Here is a 27650-nt window from a genome sequence, read left to right as displayed (position 1 = left end):
AAGCCAGCTAACCAGTCTGTATGTTTTTTCATGTGGTAGGAAACCTGCATAGATACAAAATTCTTGTAGATAGTGTCTAGGTCAGGACTAAATTTAGAAACCTAGATCTCTTAAGACAGCAGTGCTATCAACGCTAGCAATACTTATTTTCTTGGTAGAATTTTGATGCAGGGATTAGTCCATTTGACTTTTTGTCAGAAAGGAATTAAAAACTCCAAGTCATCATAGAGTATTTAAACCAATAGGAATATAACAGTGAAATTAAAGGGGATGTAAACCCTGCAGCACCGCACTGCTCAAGCAAACTTTACTCAGTTGTTGCTGCACTACAAATCCTAGAATATGTACAGTAACATATAATAAAGGTAAAGGCATGCCGGGAGCTGTAGTCCAGCAACATCAGGGTTGTATTCTTAAAGCAATATTGCACAATAAAACTTGTTCTAAACTTTTCCCCAAATGTCCAGGACCAGCGACTGCATTAAAATGCAAAAAATCCTCCAATAGGAATCCCAGCTGATCTGTATAAACCTGACTACCTGTTCTTTGTTCCTGCAATTGGAGTTGGGAGCAATAAGCACAGTTTCCCAGCACTGAACAACTCTGTCCTTTATCCCCATGTCTGATTCCTGTGTCATATAATGAAAGAAAAAAATGATATAATTATCTCTATATGTAAGATAACAAGATACCTGACTGGGAATCAGTGTTCTCATTGGTCTAATCTTTTGCATTTATAGTTATGTTTTTAGCAACTTTTATAGCAAAACTAAGGGGCGAAGTGGGACAGCATCATGGCTGAGTTTACAACCCCTTTAAAAAACCTGCATTGCTAGAGATAGCAACCAATTTTAACTTCAGAATTGAGTAAGGTAATACAATAAGAAAATGCTGGGTTTTCTATAATGACATTTATTAAAATCAATTTCACCTTTTAAACTGCGGCTGACTAACCTACTAATTAAGAAACTTAAACTAGCCATACACTGAAACATTGTTTGGCGAGATTGCCTTGAGTTAGGCTATCAGACCATCAGGGCAAGGACCACATCAATGAGCCCTTGTGCTTCTTGTGCTGATGGTATTTTTAAACCTGCCAGATATCGATCGGTTAGGCTTATCTGAGGGCCCCACATATGGGCCAATAAGCTGCCATCTCTGTGTGTCGGTAAATACCCACCTAAAATATCACCTAATTTATCTAATTATACAGTTTATTGCTAAAAAACAATTCAACACAACTCACCACATACAGAATCAAAAAATACCAATTAAAAAATAAAAAATCTGTATAAAAACATGTATGTAAAAATTCAGTTCAGTGTAAAAATTAAACTGGGTAAAATAGATAGACTAAATAAAAAATGTTTTCAATATAGTTAGTTAGCCAAAAATGAAATCTATAAGGGCAGATGAGCAGATGTCTAACATAATAGCCAGAACACTACTTCCTTCTTTACAGCTTGTTAACTTGAGGGGGGTCATATGGGGCATAACTGTTACGTTAGTTCATATTTTAATCTGACCTCTGTGCTCACAAACTAGCTGAAAGGTTTTGTCCCATTTGCCCCCCAAAGTTACTAAGAGTTTACAGAAGAGGAAGTAGTGTTCTGACTATTATGTTAGACATCTTCTCACTCAGTTTTATTGATCTAATTTTTACCTAACTAACTAAATTAGAAATATTTTTTATTTTGTGCAGTCTGTCTATTTTATCCAGTTTCATTTTTACACTGAACTGTTCCTTTAAAATGATGGCATTCTTAGCGGCAATGGAAGTTGATATGTAAAACTATATAGGCCAAAGTCACTTGATAGCATCAACTTGGATAGGTAGAAAATATCAATTCAACAATGTTACTAAGCAGCATCAATTTAAATACATTAAAACATACTAGCTCAGCAGCATACATTTATATAGATGAAGATTAAGAGACTGATAGTTCAGCAACCTCACTTTTAAGCTTCATTTATAGCCACTTGAAGTTTCTTGTAAGCAATGGCAGGTAGTTGGTTAGGGGTTTTGCATACTGAAAACATGAATCAATTAAACATTCACCCTTTTTATCACCTAGGGGCCCATTTACTTACTCACGAACGGGCCGAATGCGTCCGATTGCGTTTTTTTCGTAATGATCGGTAGTTTGCGTTTTTTTCGGAAAATTATCGCGACTTTTTCGTTACCAATACAATTTTTGCGGAAAAACGCGAGTTTTTCGTAGCCATTCCGAAAGTTGCGAAAAGTCGCAAAATGTTCGTTTTCCAATCTGAATTTTTCCAATTCGGTCGGAATTCGTGTCTTAGTAAATCAGCCCCTTAGGCTAACAGTAGGTACTGTTTATATCTGTATGACCCTGTAATGCTTAGAAACTGCTTGTCGTCACCCAAGTACCTCCATACAAAGGAGAGATTGATCCCACCCAATATTGGCACTCAGAGACTAATCTATTGCACAGTTCTCCCCCTCGGCACCACTCCTCTTTGTCCTTTGCTCAAGCTAGCCTCTCCACCACAGTGGCTGTGTGTTCCACCGTGCGCTCCAACACTGTGTGTATAAACAGACAGTGCAATCATTTCCAATTACTTTATGATAACCATATGATATAAAAAATATATACCATGCATTCACCCACATCTTTGGGCTTGTTTACCCACAACATTGGCACTAAAAAAAACATACACAACATTTCTATACATTACTTTCTTTATTCTGATTGGGCCATATTTACATACAAACAGAACCCACTCTTTTACTAACCCTAAGAGGAAGGGCACACAGGGTAGAACTACTGGGGGGTGCACCCCCTCGGGGCCTGCCGAGCGCTAATGTGAATAAGCCACAAAAAAACAATCACACCCCCCCCTGCTTCCCCGGTCTTTACACCACTGTCCTAGAGTTTATATAATTATGGAATTCATAAAGGGTATAATAGGGAGTATTATATACTCTGTGTATGGTCTCTAATGTTTTCTCAATATTCCATAATAAAGAGGAAAAAGTCATACATCTTTAGTTATAGTTCAAGGTTATCAGCAGTTCTAGTGGTTATTAATGAGTCTACTAACAAAGTCTTTCTTATATAAACAATCTCACTTTTCTATTTGCCTTTGTCCATTGTGTAAAAGAGACACACCCTGTCTTATTCTGAGCAGTTAGAAGTGCTCCCTTCAGACTTGGGCAAAAAATGTACCAGTATTTAAAGGAGAACTAGCGCACAATAATAAATATGGTTGGAAGTGCCATATTTTATATAACTTATTGCACTGCCCTAAAGGTTCAGTATCTCTATAGTAGGAATGATCAAGTTGTGATAAGCTCCCCATCTTGGGTTTTGTTAGAGATGTCAGTGACACAAACACACTCACTTGCTCTGGGCAGCTTTTGAGAATTTAAGCTTAGGGGTTGTCGCAAATTATGAAGTAGAAAATGAGGTTCATTTGCCAAAGAATTAATACTACAGGACTGATTATTAAATTATGGTGCTTATTGCACTGGTTTCTGAGCTGCCATGTACTAATACATTGTTTGCTAATCATACTTATATTGTGACATTTATGTTATATATATATATTTAGTATTTGTGTTGGTCCCTAAGAATCTGTTCATAGCTTGTGTACATGACGCCATGACAATGTACAGTAGGATGGGTTCACAGAGCTAGACTTTCCTGGTTAATGATGTACCCTGGACAATATTTGGGAAAACTGAATACCTACATAACAATAACAATGGTATTTATACTCCTGCAGATACAATACTTATATGATTGGCTTGTTTGTCTCATTTTGCAGTAAACAGCATAACAGAATTATTTGAATATACTGAATTTGATAGGGGCAAAGGCTGAAGCACAAGCTTCTGTAGATAACCTTGTAGTATTCTGCAATGTTACAAAACTTAAACATGATTTTCCTGCTTACTAAAAAATGCAGAATTACAAGTTTTTCATATACAGATATTTATGTTATGTCAGAGAAGCACCTCCCCCAAAATATCCACCCATGTGCTGGATACATACACAGTTACATTGAATACATCAACATTCGGATGAAAGACACATATCCGTCATGTTCATCCCTATATCCAAGTAAATCTGCCGAACTAGCTGAACTAGAGGAAGAAAAAATAAAACATTTGAAGCAGACTCAAATTTGTCTCAAGTGGGCCAAAGTCCAAACAGCCCCCCACCAGCCCAATAAATAGTGACTGTCAATGGCATCTTATAGCAGCCCCTCTGGCATTTGTCAGTATCTACAGTCTTCCCTGGTTTAATATTTTAATAAGGATATTATTAGCGGTCTTATATTTTCTCCCATTGCTTAAAAGGTATCCAGTTCCTCTAAACTATCCAATGTATCTGTTACTTCTACTACTCTGACGTTAGTTGTAATGGCTACTTGTTCATGTAATCAGAAACAGGTATATACATGGCACAAGGGTTTTTAGATTGATATAAACAGGGGTCCCCAAACTTTCTTACTCGTGAGCCACAGCCAAATGTAAAAAGACTTGGAGAGCAACACAAGCATCATAAAAAGTCATGGAGGTGCCAAATAAGGGCTTAGATTGGCTATTAGGCAACCTCTATGCACACTATCAGCTTACAGGGGGCTTTATTTAGTAGTAAATCTTGTTTTTATTCACCTAAAACTTGCCACCAAGTCAGAAATTCAAAAATAACTACCTGGTTTGGGGGCACTGAGAGCAACATCCAAGGGGTTGGTGAGCAACATGTTGTTCATGAGCCACTGGTTGGGGATCACTGATATAAACAGTATACCCCCTTCTTCAACAGGAGTTCACTTAATAGGGCTGATCATACTTTACGCCTATTGTTTTAAAACCAATGGCCTTTATTACTTCTTGAGCAAAGCAGAGAAAAGTTCTTGCAAGCAGCTATAGGAGGAGAAGGTAGTTAATTAGGTAAACAGTGCACAAATAAAGCTACTTTATGAACTTCTGAAAAAGGCCAAAACGGTCAGAACAACCGGGGCTTGTTATCTCATTTAACCTCATTTAGTTGATTACAGGAAGAGACAGCAGGAAGTGGTAGGTTTAAAATAAAACAAAGCAATTATCTGTAGGTGTTTTATGATGATATTTATTCTTTATATTTTATTAAATCATTGCCCTCACCGCGTAATGACAACTGGTGGGGGGAAATTACAAGGCAGCCCCCCAATGGTTGCGCCCTAGGCAGGTGCCTCTTCTGCCTACCCTAGTTCTGGCTCTGCTACACAGAGTGGAGATCAGCCCAAAAAATGGGCCAATCTCCACTCCATGCAGCCTCTCTCAGGCCAACGCTGTGCCTGTCAGTACCGCTACACAGAGCTGCGGATGAGAGGAGATCCTAGGCAGGCGTTTTGTAGACAGGGAGAGAAGTGTGACTGTGGCCTAAATTTGAAGTGGCGATAACATAAAGTCCTCAAAGGGAAACTGCTTTCCCCTAATAAAGCAAAAGTCCTTATGTCATTTTTAGATGTATGTGTTTTGCCATGATGTGTTATGGTGTACATATAAATGAGCCATTGCAAATTAACATAAAATATATTTTATTAATAAGTTTTCTTTAACTTTTAGTGCTACAGCAGCTTTAAAGCGCCAAATCCAGTCACCAAGAAAGCAAGGTATCTTGGGATTTGTAGTCTTGGCACAGAGGCAGTGCCAGTGGCTGTCCATTCCTGCTTTAAATCGCATGTTAAACAAAAGCAGCTTATCTGGTCTGTTTAATTCATCATCCACATCCTATTTCATTTTAAAGCATTTTTCCCCTGCTCTACTTTACCCAAGTGCTTGCGGTACATTTTATCTGTCTTTTCACAAATCATTTCTCTCTGTAATTGACACTAAGTAATTTGTAAATGGCGCATTATCACTTATCTCTGGTTGGATCCTCCACTGTGCATATTAACTGTTGCTTTAAGCACATGAGCACTTTTCTCTCTGGAGGGAACTTAAAGGCAGCTGAGCCTGTTAATGTAAACAGTAGCTAAATAAATATTGCTATCTATTTTAGGAAGGAATGTTTGTGTTAACATTTTTGATACCGTTTCCCCCTTATCGAAGCTAGACTTTCCTGGCTAACTTGATTCCTGTGCTAATTTTTCAGTTAATTGTTGAAATTAGCAGACTGATAGCTTTCCAACTGTTTTTTAAAAAAGGGGGACTAAAAAAAGCCTTATCAATTTTAAGACTGTAGTTCTGCTATTTATACAGTTATACAGAGCTGCTGTCAGTAATAGTGGGCCCTATACTACTAAGTTAGCAAGCCCTTCCACCCAAATGGACCACAGTTATTAGCAAAATTCACAAGCCACATAGTGTGAACGCTGAAGGGTTAACATATGTATGTATAACCCTATCAAACGCCACATAGTGTAAACTCCATATTTATTAGGTTGATGTCCCATGGATAGATTTAGTTGCCTATGATAGATCTCTGCTAATGTGGGAGACTAAACACTCCAAAATACCTTTCCACCAGCAACAATATGAATCAGGGATGGAAAGGCCTACGCATCGCTTCGGTTTTCCAATACAGGAGGAAACTTTGCACAACTTAGGAAAACCATAGGTCTTTTCACCTGCAATCCTTATTATTGCTGATTAAAAGGCATTTTGGTGTGATTAGTGGTGAATTATGCAGATTTTTTTCACTTTGCATTACTGTAGTAAACAAACCCTGACATATTTGTGTAGAATGATGCCTCCATTCAATGAGCAAGCAAGCAGCTTACACACATAGCCAGAATAGCACCTGTAGGGAGCAGTACAGCAAAATGTGCTCATCAACACATACCTCAGGTGACAAATCTTTCCTTATGCCATCATTTGCAAGGATGTTAATCCTCCATAAATCCGTGTTACCCCTTTCTCTAAGGCTAATGTCCCATGGGGACATTTAGTCACCTGCACTACCGCACTACCTTACTGTAGTGTTTTCAGACTACAGCGAATCCTCCCATTGTAATTATCTAAAGTATATACAGGTATGGGACCTGTTACCCAGAATGCTAGGGACATGGGGTTTCTGTATAAAATATCTTTCCATAATTTGGATCTCTGTACCTTAAGTATGAAATAATTTAAACATTAAATAAACCCAATGGAATTGTTTGACCACCAACATGAATTTATGCAGCTTAGTTACTGTTTTGGGTAATGTTTTATAATTTCAGAGAAAAGGTAAAAAACTTTAACAAATTTGATTTATTTGATTCAGTGGAATTTGTGGGAGTTGACCTTCCTATAATTTGAAGCTTTCTGGATAACGGGTTATTCAGATAACAGATCCCATACCAGTAAAATATATATTTTTCCTTGTCCTGTCCCATCTCTTCTCACTTACTCCTTACTCCTCTCCTTACTACTTATATTAAGTTTTAAGTTGTCTGTAAGCACAGTTATACTCCTGTACACTTCCCTGCGTTAGCTAAAGCGTTCCCTTGGTGCCCAGCATCAATAGGTGCAGCACAGTTGGGCCAAAAGTATCATGCACAGACATCCCTCACATGGCAAACACCAGAAAATATGCCAGGCATCTGATTTGCAAAGAAATGTGTGAGCAGTTGTGTTCATTTTGGGGAATTTGAATTCTGAGGAAAAACACTACACTGTGAGAAGAAAAATAGTGATTGCACTCAAAATTGCATTTTGCTCACTGCACTTGTGGATGTAAACTCCCTTCCTTGGACCCTCCCATAGCCTATTGTATTATAATCAACATTTTAATATCATTATTATTACTAGTAGTAGTAGTATTATTAGTATTATTATGAGCTCTGTTTAAGCAAATCCTTCCCTTCCCTAAGCTGCAGCCTGGGGCTTTGAGATACTAAGTAGATCACTATACAGTGGGCTTAGTTTTGAATTGCCAATTTTTTTCCAACTTTCGCTCTGATCAGCAGGACTAGTGACAGACAGTCAGAAAGTGAAAGTGGTTTCATTTTCTTGTCTAGTGCAAGGCATAACAAAAACCACAGTATTTAGAATACACAAAAAGTATGTTTAGCAATATTTATTGAGCTTATGTTGAAATAAAGGTGTATCAAGCTCCTTTAAAGGTCAAAACCCCCTAGGATCATAATGGATTATCTAGTCAACCTTATGGTACATAGGACTTTACCAATTACCAGCAACAGGAATGCCAAACTGGTTCTGGCTCTGGTTCTCAACACACCTTCTGTAACCAGCGAACAGAGTTTGTAGTGCAGGCAATGAGTGAGGATACACTAATCACAGAGCAGATCTTTTGCTGACTTGACTATAACAGCTGCCAGTGATAAATGTTGCTTCAACAGCTGTTATTTTTGCTGAAGCAGAGCAGCATTAAAAAAATAATAGAATGTGACAATATACTTTTAACTTGATAGTATTGAGCCTAAACCATTTCCATACATACTGCAGTAACGGTGCCTCTAGTGGTCGCAAGCAGATGTTGCTATTACCCTAAATTCATGTACAGGTATGGGACCCATTATCCAGAATGCTCGGGACCTGGGGTTTTCCGGATAAGGGGTCTTTCCGTAATTCGGATCTCCTACCTAAAGTTGGCTAAAAACATTATTTAAACTGTAATTAAACCCAATAGAATTGTTTTGCCTCCAATAAGGATTAATTATATCTTAGTTGGGATCAAGTACAAGGTTCTGTTTTATTATTACAGAGAAAAAGGAAATCATTTTTAAAATTTGAATTATTTGATTAAAATGGAGCCCATGGGAGATCGCCTTACCATAATTTGGAACTTTCTGGATAATGGGTTTCCAGATAAGGGGTCCAATACCTGTAATACCAGTTTCTGATTTGCTTGTTTTCTGCTATTTCTCCTTAGACTTGGAAACCTTTATATCAGATGTTCTAAAGGGGGAGACTTTATCAAAGAAAGCCAAAGAGAAGAAAGAAGTTCTGATAAAGAGGTTAAAGGACATCAAACACAGGTATGTTTGCATTCATAGCATATCCTATTCCATGAATAAAGGGCTTACTTGCTGGCTTTTCTATACGGAATGTTTCCTTTGGTAATTCCTGAGCAAATGTACAGATACCCACAAAGTAGATGAATGTAGAGGGGTTTCCTGTTCAGGCTGGTAAAGAATGTGTTTTGTGACTTCTAAGCATTATTATGAGCCTTGATATCACATTTCTTGAAACGTGGAATACGATTCATATACAGGTATGGCATCCATGATCCAGAAAATCCCCACAGGGCATGAAATGCATAGGGCCTTTGGAGATGTATTAATGTAACTTTGAATAAAGTCTTTTTTACTTTTAAAATGTTTTGATCCCTGTGGAGTATCCTGAGTACCTATATGCCCATGGCGGTTGTTGTTTTATGCACCTCATGCTGAGGGGCGGGGGCTGGTGCACCTGGACCACCACTTCTACTTGGTGAGAGTTTTGTTTACTATTGGTCATTTTGTGCCTTTATTTTTGGGTTTTGTATTATCCGTGATCCAGAAACCCATTATCCGGAAAGCTCTGAATAACAGGAAGGCCATCTGCCATAGAGCCCATTTTAACCACATAATTTTAATATTTCCTTTTTCTTTGTAGAAATAAAATAGTACCTGGTAACTAAGCTGCATGAATTCATATTGGAGGCAAACAATCCTGTTGGGTTTATCTAATGTTTAAATAATTTTATCAGAAATTTGACATATGGTAAGGTATGGTGATGGTGGTCCAAATTACAGAAAAATCCCTTGTCAGGAAAACCCCAAGTCCCAACACTGCAATAATAGATTTTATGGTATACTATAAAGCACTGTCCAGATTGAATTAAAAATGTATCCCTTGGTAGTTTATATTATGAAAAATTCAGTGAAGTCTATGGAGAACTTCAGAATCGAATTAGAAATATTTCTCATAAAATCGAAGCTGGCCCAATCTCATTTCTGGGTGAATTGTTCTCCCTTTACTTTGCTTTTTCCCCCTTTACATTCTTTTTTTTGCTGTCAATAAATGTTACAGATAGCAAATGTTACAGCGGGTTCTTTCAGATAAAAGCAAGCTGTAACTTTTTAACACCCAGCAAATACAGTCTCTGTTTACATCTGAAAGAGCAAGTTGTAACATTTCCATTTTGCAACACTCGACTGAGTCACCCACTGAGCAGAAAGAATAGAGAGTTGAAAGCGTTCCCTGCTGGAAGGTTTTATAGATATATTTCTCAGAATGCCACTAGATCTGCTCTGCCTAATAACATTTCTTTGCCATGGCACACAGCTAAGTGAGGTACAAACACCAGCAGTTTCACAAACACTCACATAGTGGCACGCATATTCACACACACAAGTGCTTTCTGTCACACCCACAAACACACACACACACACTCTGTTTTTGCTTTGGTTAATAAAGTGCCAGTGAGGCTCAGCCAGACCTACCACAGTGCCAGAAACCTTTAAACCTAGGAAAAATGTAATTAACCCTTTCTTATATGTACCATAGACCCATACAACTCCAATATCGTTAATCACTTGCTGCATATAACCTACATGGTTAATTTTGTCTTTTGGGATCTGTTTGATATTGGCAGTTGACTTGGCACCGACATATTTCACACTGCTGTAAAATGTTTGCAGTAATGGGATTCAAATGGGTTGTTTACCTTCAAATGAACGTTTAGTGTAGACAATTATATTTTAAGACAATTTGCATTTAGTTTTCATTTTTTAGTTATATAGCTTTTTAATCAGAATTTCGACAGATATCTGGTTGCTAGGGTCTTGTTTACCTTACCAAACAGGCAGTTGTTTGGGTGAGACTGGGATATGAATAAGGGATCAAAAGGAAAAGGTGCCACTAGTATCCAATGTAGATTGACTCACCAAATCCAATAAGTGGTCAAGGGCTTCCAGGCACTCTAGGAAATCCACAGAGCCTGTGTAGATGTACATTTTTTAATATTACTTCAATAGAGAAGATTTTTTAACTTTTAATTTTGTGGCCCATTGGATTTCTTAGACTGCTTGAAAGCCCTTTATTTATGAATGGAAGTGGGTCTGAATAGACTGAGAAGGAAAAAAAAGTAACAATAATAATAAAATTGTAATCTCACAGAGCAATAGTGTTTTAGGTGCTGGGGTCAGTGATTTATTTTTAAAATCTGAAAACATGTAGAAGAGGAGGGCAAATAATTCAAAAACTAACAATAATAATAAATAAAAAAAACAAATAGAAAAAAAACAAAGACCAACTGCGCACACACATGTACACGCACATACTCACACACTTCATATAAATATTTTGATTTATCCAGATATATTATTGCCTATAGATAACCCTACTGAGTGCAGGGGGACAAGAATGCTCGGGACCCTGGGTTTTCTGGATAAGGGTTTTTTGCATAATTTGGATCTCTATACCATAAGTCTACTCAAAAATAAATTAAACATGAAATAAACCCAATAGGATTATTTTGCATCCAATAAGGATTAATTATATCTTAGTACATCAAGTACAAGGTACTGTTTTATTATTACAGAGAAAAAGGAAATGTTTTTTTAAATTTAGAATTATTTATTTATAATGGAGTATATGGGAGATGGCCTTCCTGTAATTCAGAACTTTCTGGACAACAGGTTTCCGGATAACGGATCCCATACCTGTAAAAAGAAAATGATACAATTATACTCAGTTTTGCTAATGCATCTAATCTTTTGGCACAGTTTTCCTTTTAAACAATATTTGCTAGTGCACCCACAGCAGAATATGAGCCAATTGAAAGTTAGTAACATTCCTGTTATAATATTATTCAGCTGTAACCGGCCAAATCATTTGAGATCCCCCACCTGAATATAGTTCAAATCCAATAAATGATTGAATAGATATAAAAGTACATGGTGTTCACTTTAAAATTTTCTAAAATATCACCATAAGGACTGTTTGGTGTTTATTCAGATAATTTGGTTTGAGTCAGCCCACTACCCATCCAACTGCATATCCTTTGAGCTCTATAGGCTGACATGTATTTACATGCTCTCAGCAGAGACAGTAAATCTTGAATGCAATATGTGCTGTGACAGCGCCAGAGTGTGCAATGCTGAGCCGACTGCTGGGGGGCAGCCTCTCTCTATAACCTCAAGAAATTTGGCTCAGGGCTCCACAAGGCTGCATAATGCGGCCCCAGGCTTGTCTTTTTGCAAAGGAGTCCAAAGAGATTTATGTGTTCTGGTAATGACAAGCTTCTTTTAAATCACCAAGGAGAAACCAATCTGACATATCAGTAGAATTAGTTTTTGTCCTTTAAGTTTCAAACTTTTTCTACAAGGCAAAACAAGAAAAATTGACATTTTTCAGTGCATGCTGAATATATAGTGGAAGGCAGCAAAAAACGCAACACGCGACACTAGCCTTAAGTATTTAAAGTTGCTTATCTAAAAACTGCCCACATCCATAGTAAAATACCAACTGGCTTGCTTCTAAGGTTTACAAATTGTCCAAGCCATAATGCTATGCCCCTTGGTAGAGACAGACACCCATGGATCAAGATCTATTGCAGCATTAAGTTTTTTGGGGAATGCTGGGTTTGAAGGAACAAAAGGTTTTAAATTGCTGCACTGAAGGTTGCCTCTGTTGCTGACTATGTGGGAGACAATGAGGAACTGGCAAAAATCATCTTGGAAAAGCTACAACTAAAGACAGATGTTTATAACAGAGAACTGCTGCCCTGGATTGTACTTCTTACATTAGAGCTGAGGACACACACTGGTTATTGCCATGACATTAACTGTATTTCTTATGGGAATTACTATCTTAACCGTTAATGCATAATATGTAATGTTTGTTTTCCAAACTCATTTCATGTGATGATTTTTACTTTTCTATTTTTCAGCCATTCTCTAGAATTTCAAGGTAAGTGATGTGTGTGTATGTGTTTACTTGTGAATGTAAAGTCTATACCATGAATTATTCTTTCTAGCTCACTGCTCAACGTGGTCTTAGGATATATAAAAGGCAGAAATGTGGGATATAGCTACCCCTGCTGGAAAGAGAATAACTGACTAGACAGCTGCATTGTTCAGTTAGGGTTTTTTTCTGCCTGTATTAACCCTACATTTTTTGTTAGCATAGCTAAATGCAACATTTGAATGTAACTGGAGAAAGGGAAATTGAAGGTAAGTTAGACTTTAAAGGGAGAAATAAAAAAAAAACATACTAGAAACAGTATTTAGTAAATCACAATCATTTACTTAGTTTAACTTAGTTTATTCCCAATCAGTTTACTGGTAATAATTAAACTTGTAATAGTGACCCACGGGAGGGGAAGGAGTTAACTATAAGTTGCTTCCAGCTGTTGTCACACTACAAGTCACAAAACTCCCTCTTACATCAGATCTGTAGTTCTCTGGCTGTGATAATTAATGCTGGGACATCATCTTTAATTTATGAGGTGCCAACAAGTTATTCAAAGCGATACAACAATATTGAAATAGACAACACCCTTATTAAAAAAAAAACCCAGGCTATAAAAGGGCTCTGATTTAAAAGCTTACAATTTAAAGACACTTTCTGTTTCAGTTTGTTTTGTATGCACAGTTTTATGTGTGTAACTGCGCACAGATACCCACAATCCGTGGCTACCATTTTGGCCACAGCGCTATGACAAAATGATGAACAGTATACAAACTATGTTAATTAACTTAGATTTGGTGCCGGTGGGGGGAATAGTTGTGAAAAAAAAGTGAAAATATAAAAAAGGTGAATAGGATACACAGTATGTTACTTAGCATAGAACTGCTGCCTGGTATCTTTAGTTTGCAAAGTTTCTTTTCTGTTCCTGACTTATCTCCTAGCAACCTACATTTAACTGAATGTTGGCCTCTTTCATATTGTTTTGACTACTTGACCATCAGCGTCTCTATGGACTACCTTCTTAGGAAGCTTTATGACCACTGGCCTCTGTATTGAGTCTCCTACTAAGCAAACTGTATGATAGATTGCCTGTGTAGGCCCCCTATTAAGCAAACTTTTAGAACACTGCTCTTTGTTGACCTGACCAACCAGGCAGTCAACTGAGGTGCAATTAAATAGTGGTATTGGCAGAAAGGCATTGAATCCAGCCACCTTGTTAGCCTGAGACTTCATAGGCTGCACAAGAAATGTACTTTGTACATTTAGAATGGAATTACTGAAAAATTAACATATGCTGGTATATGTACAGTATAACAACCATTAAATATCCCCCAGACAGGGCTACTTTAGGTACTTTAACCCCTTTCAGGTAGCCCAAGAAAACAGTGCACAATTGCCTAAAACTGTCCCTTAGTAAGAGCACTTGTCAGGCGATTTTAATGTTAGCCTATGGGGGATAGTTTCAGGAGCTTTAGCAAATTTATTTCATGCAACTATGACCAGACAAGTGCTGGCATGAGCCTTTGTTAAAGGAACAGTAACACTAAAAAATAAAAATGTTTTAAAATAATTAAAATATAATGTACTGTTGCCCTGCACTGGTAAAAGTTGTGTGTTTGCTTCAGAAAGACTACTGTAGTTAATAGAAATAGCTGTTGTGTAGCCATGGGGGCAGCCATTTAAATTGAAAAAAGGAGAAAAGGCACAGGTTACATAAGAAGATAACAGATAAACTGTGTAGAATACAATGGGAATCTGCTACTTATCTGTTATCTGCTTGGTAACCTGTGCCTTTTCTCCTTTTTTCAATTTAAATGGCTGCCCCCATGGCTACACAGCAGGGTATTTATGAAAACTGTAGTAGTGTTTAAGAAGCAAACACACAACTTTTACCAGTGCAGGGCAATAGTACATAATATATTAATTATTTTTATACACTTTCATTTTTTTGGTGTTACTGTTCCTTTAAGCATTCTATGTTAGTTTAGTGGGGAAGGGGCTGTTTATGGTGCTTAGCATTACATTTTCAGGCTATTTAAAAACATGGTGCTTAAGGGCCTGAAGCAACCCTGGCACTATCACCACAATATGAAGGTGGCAATATCTTTCTAAAGTTGTGTAGTGTGGGGAAGTTTGCTTAGTTCAACTTTATCCTCATTCTTATATTGAGCCATGCTGGTACAAAAGTTGCAAGTGAATTAAACAACTAGGGATTTACTTTTTAATAATCATAGTTCCTTCTGGGTTTTGCAGGGGTTGTCATATTTCCCTCTACTCATGGCAAAAAGTGGCAAAAAGGTTTTGCACTTCAAATGTTGGGACTACCTGCACATGTATGTTTCCTGTAGGCATCAGCAGCACCAGTCCATTTTAGTTTGGCCTTAATTAGGGATGAGGGGAGCACATGGCTATTGATTAAATGCTTCAAAGGAGCCAGACTGTCCAGTTCATAACAACAATAAATAAGATTTTATGACTCTCAGCTTATATTAGAGTGCTACTGAACTTTGTATGGTATTGAAAATCCAGTATAAACGCAATAAGTTGGACAGTACTGTAATAAGGCAAACTGTAACTATTTTAGTCAGAAACCTACATTTTGAACCTACAGCATCCCCTTGAAAGCTATGAGCTACCATGGGGCACTTGCCGCAGGTTTCAGTTTCTTAAACAATATACGTAGATGACATTAGAAATGTGTAAGCCCCACGCACTGTAAGAAATAGAAATTATGATTCAGTTTCCAGTTTTTTTTACCTAGAATGCTAGACGTTGTAGTTTGTTAGGATAGTGGCTATTTACAACCTGCAAGCATGTGTGCAAACTGCAAAAAAATGGGGGCCCATTTTTGATATTTATTTGCAGACTGCCTTGCTTTCTTGCAGAATGGCCACAGGTTTCTGTGTTGTGTTTCAGAGTGCGGAGACTTGAGGTTATCCTAAAGGATAGAAACTGCCTGGAGGCATATGGACATCCCCCCTACCCACCTCCTAACAGATATGCGTTTTAGGGAGCAACAGATAATGCTTCCCTGCACCCGCTGATGTGAGATTGTTCCCCTTAATGCTCTTGCATGTCTTGTGTTTAACTGAAATGGATGGTACACTGAAATCAAGAGGGCTGTTATAATTCTTGTATAGCCACACGTCTCCTTTCCTTTTCCCCACTGTACAGAACTACAGAGCCCTTCATAAGTAAAGAGCGGTACTAATAGATTCACCAGAGCACAATTCCTCCTTCTCACTAAGCCAGTTTAAAGATGTTAGGATGCAATATTAGAAGTTACAAATTTGCAGCTATCAGGCAGAAATGTGTAGTTTATATTTCTATTAATCCAAGGAACAAAACTACATTGCTGTTGCAGGCATCAGCTCACCATTTGTGGATCAAAGAATCTAGCAACATGAAGCCATATTCAGCGCCTCTAGCTCTGGATTCCAGACACACTAATGCAAGGAATTCCAGCACAACCTGATAACATTAGAGAGTACTGACAGTTCAGTCACCTCCATATAAACAGTGGGATATCTTTTAAGTTTTGAGTTCTCTGAAGCTAAGTGGAAAAGGTGTCCTTTGTTGAAAAGAAGCGGCAAAGTCAGACATATGAAAAGTATATAAATATACATTGCCCTTTCCTTTTCTTCAGTGCCCTGAAGGTTTCTGATTTGTGGGATAACAGCTGTTGGGCTAGCGAGTTTGCTATTTAGTAGGAACATCACCTAAAAGGGCAAGTGAAACACTGCATGCAATTAAATACTATTCATAGAAGTACTTGCACTCATACATGTTTCTTCCAACTTGCCCCTAGCACCAGTGTGCCATGTCATCCTGCTTTGATAAACTGCACACAATTGCATACAAGCTGCAAAGTACAGGCCACACAGATGCAAAGTAGGATCAAAATTGCTGAGCCTAATGAATTGCATGCTAACGTCATTTTGATGCACTGTTACTCAGGCTGGTGCATTGGAAGTGGCACCATTCAACACCATTATGACTTGTGTGTGATCAAGCACATGAGCAGTAATTTTAGCTGCGAATGTTATTTTGCAACTGAACGATATAATGCTGGGAAAAAAACGCTATAAGTCTGGCAAAAATGCTGCTAAAAATATGGTGGTCTATATTCAGTTGGTCCCTGTCTTGTAGAGTTTACACTTGTTTTAGTAAATCAGCACTTTTGAGAAGACGAATATCAGTACAATATTGCAAATAAACTCATTTTCAGTTTCAACTTGCTGCTGAAATGTTAATCTTTCTGTACAGTGATGCATATAATTAGATATGATATATAAAAGCACAGTTATTTGTATTTCTCCATATGGCACAGGAATATTATACAGAGATTATTCATCCATTCAAAACAGATCCTGTCTCAGCACAGCATGTAATTTAATTTCCTTACCATGAGCAACATGATGATTGCTTAGGCCAGGACTCACAACCTTTGGGTTATGAGTTGAGTGAAGCTTACAATTTAAGGTTTACACCATAAACTATGGTCAATTTTATTAGGAGTCATATCCTCCCTGTGTGTTTTAGGAGTGTGGGAAGAAAACAGGCCTGGACTGGACTTCAAAATAGGATTGAAGTCCAGGACTGGTCTTTCAAGTGCACAGAGGCCCAAACAGCCTTCCACCAGCCCAATAAATAGTGACTGTCTATGGCATCTAACAGCAACCCCTCTGGTATTTGTCAGAACCCACAGATTGCCAGTTTGGGCCTGGAGGAATTCCATGGGCAGCACAGTGGCTCATTGAGTAACACTTCTGCCTTGCAGAACTGGGGTCCCAAGTTCAACCTCAGCAAGGGTGCTCTCTGCAAGGAGTTTGTATGTCTGCATGGGGTTCCCCTGGTACTGAGGTTTCCTCCCACACTCCAAAAACATATAGGCAGGTTAACTGGCTTCTGACTAAAATTACCATAGTGAGTGTGAATGTGATAGGCACTAGTCATGAGCAAATTTTTTCGTCAGGCATGGATTTGCATTTCCACATTTCGCCATTGAAGAACTGTTTAGCGAAACTTCAGTCGAGTCAAAAAAGGCACGATTGTGTCAAAATAGGCACGATCGCATCAAAAAGGTCCTGGTTGCGTCATAAAAGGCTCAGTCACGTCAAACAAGGGCATGGTTTCGTTAAACAAGGGCAAGGTCACTTTAAAAAACTTGCATGCATAAAAAAAAATCACTCAGCAACTGCATTTTGCAAATTTTGCGCCATTTCGCTAATTTTTCAGCAAAGTGAAATGGAACAGATTCGCTCATCACTAATAGGGACCTTAGAGTATATGCTCCTCTGGGGCAGGGACTAATGTGAATAATAAGTAATCCCTGTAAAGCACTGCGGAAATGTGTCACCGCTATAAAAATAGCAGAAAATAAATAAATAAAAATGCAGACATGGAGTGAACATACAAACTTCTTGCAGAAGTGCCCTGGCTGGAACTGAACCAAGAACCTCAGTGATGCAAGGCAACAATGCTAATGGCTCTTCTCATGCTGTATTAGATGTAATGAATTTGTAGTTATTACACAGACTGTGTTTGTTATATACTATGATGAAAAATCTGGGTCTAATTTGACCTAGAGAAGCCAGCAGAACCTTCTGTAACCAGTTATAAACAGCTCAAATGTTACAGGTTTCTATTATTATTGTGCTGAACTTTTTATGTAGATGAATTTTAGAACATTAATTTGCAGCATCTTCACACAGCACTTACTGCAGTATTATTCCAATAGTAAGTAAAATGAGGTTCCATGTGTTTCGGCTGGTGAGACATGCTGGAACTTTGAAGCATTTGAAGCAACAGCGCCACCTACATGGCTAATATTTATGCAGTAGGGACAGCTTTCTAAAAGCTTATTGTCATAATGAAGCTGATGGTTTTCAGGCTCAGATATCACTGGCAAAAGTTTGGCCCATCTATAGAGGGCTTGCATTACTTATTGGTTACTCTGAAATAATTAATTTGTTCTGCTGGCGTTCAGAAGGGCTGCAAATGGTTCTCAGGCTAGTAAGTGCGACAGGAGGATTTGTGCAAGTATCATGCACTTATACACATGAGCAGGCTTGTCTTTCATCTGGCACAGAGCTATACATACTGTTTAAATACCACATTTCAGGAAAACAAATCAAATCACAATTCCTATTTGGAAGAAAACATGTTATTTCAGTTCTGCCCTGATTCTTGTAGCCGTTACGACTGTGAACTGTAAATACTGTGTAGCAAAGTTCTGGTGAAATGTGTCAGTACTTGTTTAGCAGGCAGCAGCTGCTGGTATCAAAGGCAAAATGTAACGTCAGTGCTCAGCTTTTGAGCATGTAGTGTGAAATGCAAACAAGCTGCTACGTACATTGCATATGTCTTCGTTTGCAAAGAGGCCTGCAGAGTAATACTGACCCGAGCAGGAGAGCCACAGAAGTGTTAAAAACACATTTTCCTTTATGTCGTAACATCAATTAATATCATTGATGTATTTAACATAATTAAAATGATAATTTTAGCAACTTCAGTTGCATAATTATTATTTTTATGAAAAAAAGAACACACATATCTGCACACAGATTAATGTATATGTGTTAATATTTGATTTAAGTTGATAGAAAACTCAACTCCTTATGCAATTCTGAATGTTTCCATAGACTTCAAGTGAATATTTCAATGATAAGTTAAAGGGGTAGTTTATCTTTAAACTAACTTTTAATATAATGTTAACATTGATATTCTAAGACAATTTGCAACTGGTCTTCCCTTTTTATTTTTTAAGGGTTTTCAGGGTTGTTCAGCAGCTCTCCATTTGTTATTTTAGCAGATATTTGGTTACTAGGGTCTTGTTTACCCTAGCAACCAAGCACTGGTTTAAACTAGAGATAGGGATATGAATAGTAGAGGGTCTGCATAGAAAGATAAGTAATAAAAAGTAAGAATAATAATAAAATTGCAGCCTTACAGAGCAATAGTTTTTGGCTGCAAAGGCAAATAATTCAAAAACTATATAAAATTAATAATGAAAACCAATTTAGACAAAGTAGCTCTGACCCACCAGTTTGTAACTGAGGAACAAAATGCAGTTAGGAAAGCTCATCGTTCTGTGAGGTTCACAATCCCTGCAGACATACATAAGTTGATAAAGAGGTTGGGATTAAGCTGGGATTCATTTGGGGCATAGGGTAGAGGAAAGAGTTAGGAAAACTGAATGTTATTCAGTCTTTTGGACTGTGGGATAAAACCCACGCAAACACAGGGAGCACTTGGAAGCTCTATACAGACTGGTTGATGCCCAACCCTGCACCCCAGCTCTGCACCCAAGCGCTGCACCCAAGCTCTGCAAGGCAACAATGCTAAGTATAATAATACCAGCCCAATGTACAGAACAGAATCTCATATTCACAACAGAGTACATATATATACATACAGTGCCATATGAGAATTCAGACACATGAGATGTCACCCATATTTGCATATTCAGGCACTATAATTAAGATTTAAATGCATGCAGTTACACACACATTCACTGTAACAAAAAGCACACTATCCTCTGTAGCAGATGGTTGCCATTACTGAGCTAAGCAATGATAAATCAGCATGTCGGAGGCAACCTAGCTATGTTCTAGCATTTACTGTATGCATAGGACATGCTTTCTAGATGGTTCAAGAGGCTGTTGAAATGAGACTACTTGTTAACAAGGAAGAAGATAAGTGGGTGTGAGACTGACAGTGGAGAGGGTGATAGTCAGTTCAGCTTTAGATATTTTGCCTTTCAGACGTCTGGAAAGAAAAGGGCAATGGAAATATATTACCATGCGTCACTGTAAAGGAAAGAGGGGCAATTTATAGAGCATTTCTCTAATTAATAGTGCACAATAATCATGTTGCTACCATCTCTGGCCTTGCACTGCTAGTCCTTTGTAAAATCCACCATGATTTTTGCTTAAAGGGACAGTATACACCCTGTTTCAAAATTAGCTGAATGGCACTAAACATGAATATGGAGTTAGTTTCACTTTAGTGCTTCCTGTAACTTCTGGTCACAAAAGGAGTGGATAACACTAATTACTAGTCCACTGAAAGGCCCCCGATGATGAGCTGCTCAAAGGCTGCTGCTTAGGTTAGAGACAGGTTTGTTTGTTTAAAGGTAGATAGGGAGTTCTGAACATATTGCCCTGTTTATAATGGAGGGGGAGGGGAGTTCAGTGAAAATAGCCCAACTATTAACTTTTTTTAAAAAAATTAAAGCAATAGGCATAATGTAATTTCAACACAAATTATATTTAATGTGCTAATTTTTAGCCAAGGTGTTTTTAGGCGTACACGGTCCCTTTAATCTAGTCACCATCAGATATTAAGCAGAGAATTTAACCTTTTTTGTTCCACAGTCCAGGCCAATAAACTGTCAACATGGGCGATGCAGCCAATACCTCATGTGTATCTTGATTTAAAAAAAAAAATCTATAGTGTATCTGTAAACATTTGTACAATTACGCTGATATTTGCTTGGGTACCTTTGGTGAGGTTAGAGGAACACTACTGTATGTTCTGCTTTATTCTTTGGCAAGAGATGTAAGCAGAAGAATATGCTACACGTGTGCATGTTAACATATATCATAGCAATTAAAAGCAAGTATTTTGTGTTTGTTTTGCATTAGCCGGTCATGTTGCTGTGCTACATTCTTAATAGGGTTTGAAGAGGAAGTATAAGCATGTTTACTTTAGAGTAAAATTAAATGTCATTGAACTTTGCATTTTTAAAATGCTTCTTGTTATTCATCTTGCACTGAGTGACAGCTCAGCGAACATACAGTACCTAGCTCTCCTGTATAGCCAGAAAGGTACAGCTTTTAACTGAAATCATTCTGACCAATTTAATCACACAGCCAATTTGTATTGAACTGTGTGATTGCTCTTCTGTGTCTGAGACCACTGTCATTACAGTCATATAAGCGCCTTTCATTATTTGCATTAATGAGAGTAGTTTGGCATTAAAATATATTTTATTTATAAAAGGGTTCTTACTCTCTACTGTAAATGTTCAGTAATAGACTAGAGCTTATCTGCATAAATTCCTATGCTGTATTTAAACATTAACTAATAATAGAGGGAGCTGCAACATTGCTTCCTCTGCAAAATGAAACATCCTCTATATCCTCCATTAAACCACAAGCTTCAGCAGTCTGATGATGCAGGCAGTTTTATCAAAAGCTGGAAACTGCAAGTTGGACAGCCCTGACATCAACTTACTTTACTATACCCAGTATCCCTCAGTAGCAACCCCTTCTCATAATAAAGATAAATCTCTGAGACACAGTGATGTTTTTTGACTTGATCGTCATACAGTTTCAGCTCTGAAGAGCCCTATAAAGTGCGGTGCCTGGGGCAGTTGCCTGAGCTTGCACCTTCCATAAGACAGCACTCTAAAGGGGACATTGATTCCTTCTGATCTGTTTGGAAGCCTGTACAGTTATTGAAAATCAAATTTACTCATACTTAAAGAGAAAAATAAAATATATTTCTGCAGATAGCACACTAAACGGTACACAAAGGAATGGGATTCCCTTTTGCTAACTCTCTGCTTTATTTAGCTGACTACAGATAGTTTCATATTTGTTTCTGGCAAGCCCTTAGGATGGCAATACACTAGCTGACCTGCCAGGTGCCTGCATAACTGACAAGCTAAAGGGATGGATTTTGTATGTATGTATATATTTATTTATAACGCGCTACTTATGTGATTGTGTGTGATTTTGCCATCCATAAGCCTGGCCAAATAATATTGCTGCGTCAACGGCACACCCAAGTGTTTTAATTCCATGAAATCACAAAACATTGAGGTCACAATGCCCAATACTCAATGTGCCATAGGCCCAAGAAGAGATAAATGGATTAAAGCAATTTGATTGAGTTTTTGGTCTTTTTTCAGCCCAACTTATCTATGTAACTATGTGAAGCGCTGTGCAATATTTTACCTATGAAATGTTATTATCCTGTACATTAAGGCATGCACTCCATTGGTGCAGCTACCACTACCTGGCAAGACCATATCTTGATATCTGTCCAACCAACTATATCAGTTGTACCTAACCTGCCCCCAGGCACTGACACATGCTTAAAATTACTCCCCTGCTTAATAATACATGAGCTGCTGCCTTCCAATTTTAAAAACATGACACTGCTTTAGGCAAGAAGGACAGGTTTGAAACTGTTGTTTTAAAGTCTTCTCAGGTGGAAAAAAACAAACGGATCCTGGGTTAACATTTGGGTCTGTAACCTCTGCATTCCTATGGCAACATAGAGAAAGCAGAAGAGAAACATGGCAATTTCTATAAAGTCTATAAAGATGACCTAAAAGCATTAATAATATAAAACAGATCTGCAGGCTGATATGTGCTAAATGCAGATTCTTTTTTTTACTTGTCGCACATAATTTTGATCCTTCCCTAATAAACTTAAGACAAAGGCAACCAGTGCCATGCATTCTAGTGAGAACCAGCCTCACAGGACTGTGTACGGTTTTTGCACTGACAGTGATTTCAGTGTAAATAGATATAGCACTGAAAATACCTGTCTCAAACAGGTAATGAAATCTAGTGCCCTGTGCATAAGGCCAGGGGCATATGCACTAAGTTTTCAAGTATCTCACTAATTTCTGCAGGAACTGGAACTGCTTATGTACCCTATAACCCCACACAACCCAATCATATTCTTGCCCCAATGTCCATATAGGAAGACCAATAGCTGGATAAAAATAGACTTCATAGCTTTTTGTGGATCAGGTAGTGTTAGTGAGATGTCTGGAGTTATAGCCATTAAAAGGTGGAGGGCTAAAGATTTGACATACCATATACACACAATCTAATATGTACTTTACATTTTTTCAATTTTACCTCAAGGTGCCCTCTGCACAACCCTAGGGCACAGGTAATGGCATAATTGGGGCACTCCTGGCAACTTTTTTTAAGAGCATTTGCCACCAAACCTTCAGTAAACACTGAAGCTTTAATATGGTAAATGGAGAGAAGTCCCATGCTTGTATATAATATGCTGCAAGGGCACAAACTCTGTTTCTGTGATCACTTTCCCATAAATAGCCTATGCCACTTTAGAAATGTCTCCAAACCATCTAGTGCATTTGGTAAAGGCAAAAGACATTTAATTAGTGCTGAAGTTTAATTATCCTTCTGTGCCCACAGCAGAGATTCTAGCATTTCTTTTGTGCCATAACTGTTGCAAAGAAGTATTTTTAAACTGATCATTAATTTTATGAGCACAGAAATGAGATGCAGAATTTATGGTGTTGTCATTGGCACAGGCTCAAGGCACCACTGACAATATTTCCGATTGTATTGGAATGACTGTGAACTAATGGGGCTATAAACATTCTTTCGAACATACATTTCATTTCAACGTCTGATTAGTGTGTAATGTTCTTAATTATAATGCTCATAAACTTCAATCACAGCATAGATCTGCAAAATGCAAGAAACAGCTATAAGGGGCTTGGAGCTGATTTTCTGTTCATATTTACCTCCAAATACTAATACTAAAACAGGGGCTGCAATCAATTTGAAATGACACAAAATAGTGTGATTTAGACAAACAAATCTGTCTATTTAGTCTTGCATTTTTCTACTTTAATGTAATATAGATGTGAAATATTCTTTGTTTAAAGGGGAAGTGTAGGCTCTAATTTGATTCTGTAAATAGTATACTTGGTGTAAATGCATTTTATTTTAGCAGTTGGCTCTATATAAAAAATAATAATAACATTTCTCTGTATTGTTTCTGCCTGACACATGATCAGGCAGGTGATAGGTCTTACATCAGTCATTATCAGTCTAAAGAAATGAGCCTCAGAACTTTAAGGGAAGCTTTACTTACCCATTTAGACACAAATAAATGCTTACTTTTGTCATATTACAGCTCTGGAAAGTGAGTTTCATTCACTACTTTGTCCTGTGCAAGTTGGTCTAAAATTGCCTTTACCTTCTTTAGACTTAATGGATTTTTTTACTATATTAAAAAAAATAACAAGAGGAATACCACACAATATTTTTTTCGGTTAAAAGAAAACAGTATAAAAAAAAAAAATGCTTTCTTATTGTGTGAGTCTTTTCTATTTATTTTGTGCCACATTTTTGTTCAGTGATTCAAATCCTCTTACCACTAGGTACACTTGGAGGTAGTGACATCATTCAGACTCTGTTAGCACCTGTTATTCCGAGAGACACTGAGCAACCTTATTGTGCACGACAGGCCTCCGTCAAAGGCTCATAAATCAAGTTCTTGCATCAACAGAGCAACAATGCCAGGCGGCATTTAAAAACATTATAAGAACACCCAGCACAATGCAAAGGCACCAAGCACATTAAGGGCCTCACAGGTTGGGAGTTAAAAAACGAAGCTGGAACTAAATTGCTAAAAAAAAGTTTTAATACAATAGTTACTTATCTTTCCACTAAGGACTAGCTCATAGCTCCCACTTAGCTGGTGTAGAGCACCGATTACATTAGACTCTCAGTCTCTGCTGAGCCCTCCCATACATGGGCACAATTAGGATTTGTGGATTCTAGAAGTTTTTGAACCAAAAACAAATGTTTATTTAGCACACAAAATACCCGCATAGTTCAGTGAGTGATCTGAGGTAAAGTGGTCACAGGAATATACAATTGCTGAACAGATCACACCAACACACTTTCTAGTTCAACCTGTCTGCCTTACAAACTTTAGATTGTACTATGACAGGAGCTCACCTACCTCTACCTATATACCTCATTCACAGGGTCCCTGACTTCATTAAGGGCTCACCTCCCTTTCATTATTCGGGCCTTGCAGTCCCAGGCTCTCCAGCAGACATCCACCTTCCTCAGCAGCTGGAAGGCAAAGAGTAAGACTTTAAGACAGTATATTAAATTACCTGGGCCCACATCCGGAACACATCCCGCCCAGGTATCAAGGTTACAGGCACCAGGACTTCCTTTAGAAAATAGAGGGAAATATACCAGTAGGGGATTTCCCAAGCCAGTAGGGGATTTAACCCTAAGTGTCTCTACAGATTGTTTTGGCTGATCTTAAGAAATGATATTATCTGCACTGCACAGACATTAGGCAAACATTACTACTAACTTTAGTTTAAATGGCACGTATACTTAATACATACATCATGCCACCCTTAATATGCTACATCAATACTTACATTACATTGTACTTCTTTAACCACTGCTGAAAAAAGTAAAATGTGTTTTAAGCGTACCATTTCCTGGGACTATGGTGACATCAGATAGCTTTTTTTATTTGCACCTTTCCCAGCATCTTTGGATTAGAACATGTCTAGTTTTACTACTAAGTCCACTGATTCCCCATGGTGCTGTGTGTAAAGTTCATGCATCATCATCAACCTTCCAATGAAGAGAGATGAAGTTCAAAGGAGACAGATCTGATGAGACCTGTAGATGGAGCATCATCAGATGTTTTTTTTCAACACCCATGGTTTCTGGGGTTTGGAGAGAAAAAAATCAGACGCTCTATTAGAAAAAAGTATTTTATTAAATGTGTTAAAAGACTGATAACATATGGATTGGATCTGCTTTGTCTACTGACAGTACTAGTGCATGTGTTTGGCACACAAAGTATTTTGATCGCTGCTTATTGTTGGGGTAATCAAAATGTTGCTACATGCCCCCTTCTCTTTTTAGATTGTAAACTATAATGAGCAGGGTCCTGCACTCAGGTGCAATAACCCATACTGTGACCAGTAAATGCTAGATGCTGATTGGTTGCTATAGGTAATTAAACCTGAAGCAAAGTTTGCCCCTTTTATTACAAAACTCACAGTAGTAAAATAGTAAGGGCTATGACAATAATGCTTTATCCTATATACTGGGTACAGCAGCCCAATAACATTAATGATACATGACTTCAAAGCTGTCTGCAGCAGCTCCCCATATACCCATATTCTGCACATTCTCAGAGTGCTTGTGGCTGCTGTTGAGATGCTAAGCCTAGGGGTCAGATATTTTATGTTAAGCATTAACATAAAATAAGGTTACATATGTCATAGAAGCTAATGTTACAAGGCTAATCATTAATCAATTGTGATGCACAATACACTGGTATCTATGTTGCTATGTAATGTGAATCTTACGTAATTACTAATCACCCTTGTATTGGGAATTCTCATGTCCACAGTAACATGTCAACCAAGAAAGAGGTGATGATCCTAGTGTATGGTCATTAATGTATCAAGCTAGATGTCCAGGTAGGCTGGCCCACACTAACATAGGCTGGTTGGGTTAGGTAGGAGAGACATGATTGTTTCCATCTGTATATGACACAACTTGAACTTCTTTCAGAAATTTCAGAATAATAATAGATACAGCAGAGCTTGCTGTTAGCCCACTGTGGCCATCATTTCATTATTACTTTATTTTTATTTAAAACACAGGCCCACTGCAGTAATGCTAACAAATAATTAGGCTTTTTTTATTCATTGTGCTGTTTCTGCTAGACAGATTAAAGTTAATTGCTTATTGATTGCTATGTGTTACTGCACGAGTGCAATATTGCACCTGTGTTAGTAAATGAGTTAAAATGTAGTATATCAGTTCATGGAAAAAAGCAAGCTTGTCTCTCTCCTATGTAATAAACCCAGTGACATCTTCCCAGAAATAATGGAGAAAAAGACAAAGCAGTGGAGTCTCTACAGGATATAATCATATCCCCTAGCATGACCTTCCAGAAATGCACCCCAGTTCTTCTCACAAAAGGTTTATATAGACTACAACAGTAATTTGCA

The 27650-nt window shown here is 37.8% G+C and overlaps 1 protein-coding gene across 1 annotated transcript in view; it reads left to right on the top strand.

Annotated features, from left to right (window-relative positions):
- skap2 (src kinase associated phosphoprotein 2) overlaps nucleotides 1–27650 on the top strand; it is a 148710-nt gene that overhangs the window by 3190 nt on the left and 117870 nt on the right. The window contains 2 exon segments of the mRNA NM_001114212.1: nucleotides 8835–8940; nucleotides 12840–12859. Of these exon segments, the coding sequence (NP_001107684.1) occupies nucleotides 8835–8940; nucleotides 12840–12859 (126 nt within the window).

The sequence above is a fragment of the Xenopus tropicalis genome, chromosome 6, assembly GCF_000004195.4.
Source record: "Xenopus tropicalis strain Nigerian chromosome 6, UCB_Xtro_10.0, whole genome shotgun sequence".
NCBI classification, from domain to species: domain Eukaryota; kingdom Metazoa; phylum Chordata; class Amphibia; order Anura; family Pipidae; genus Xenopus; species Xenopus tropicalis.
Note: the sequence above shows the minus strand (reverse complement) of the source record. Positions and strands in the feature narration are given on the sequence as shown.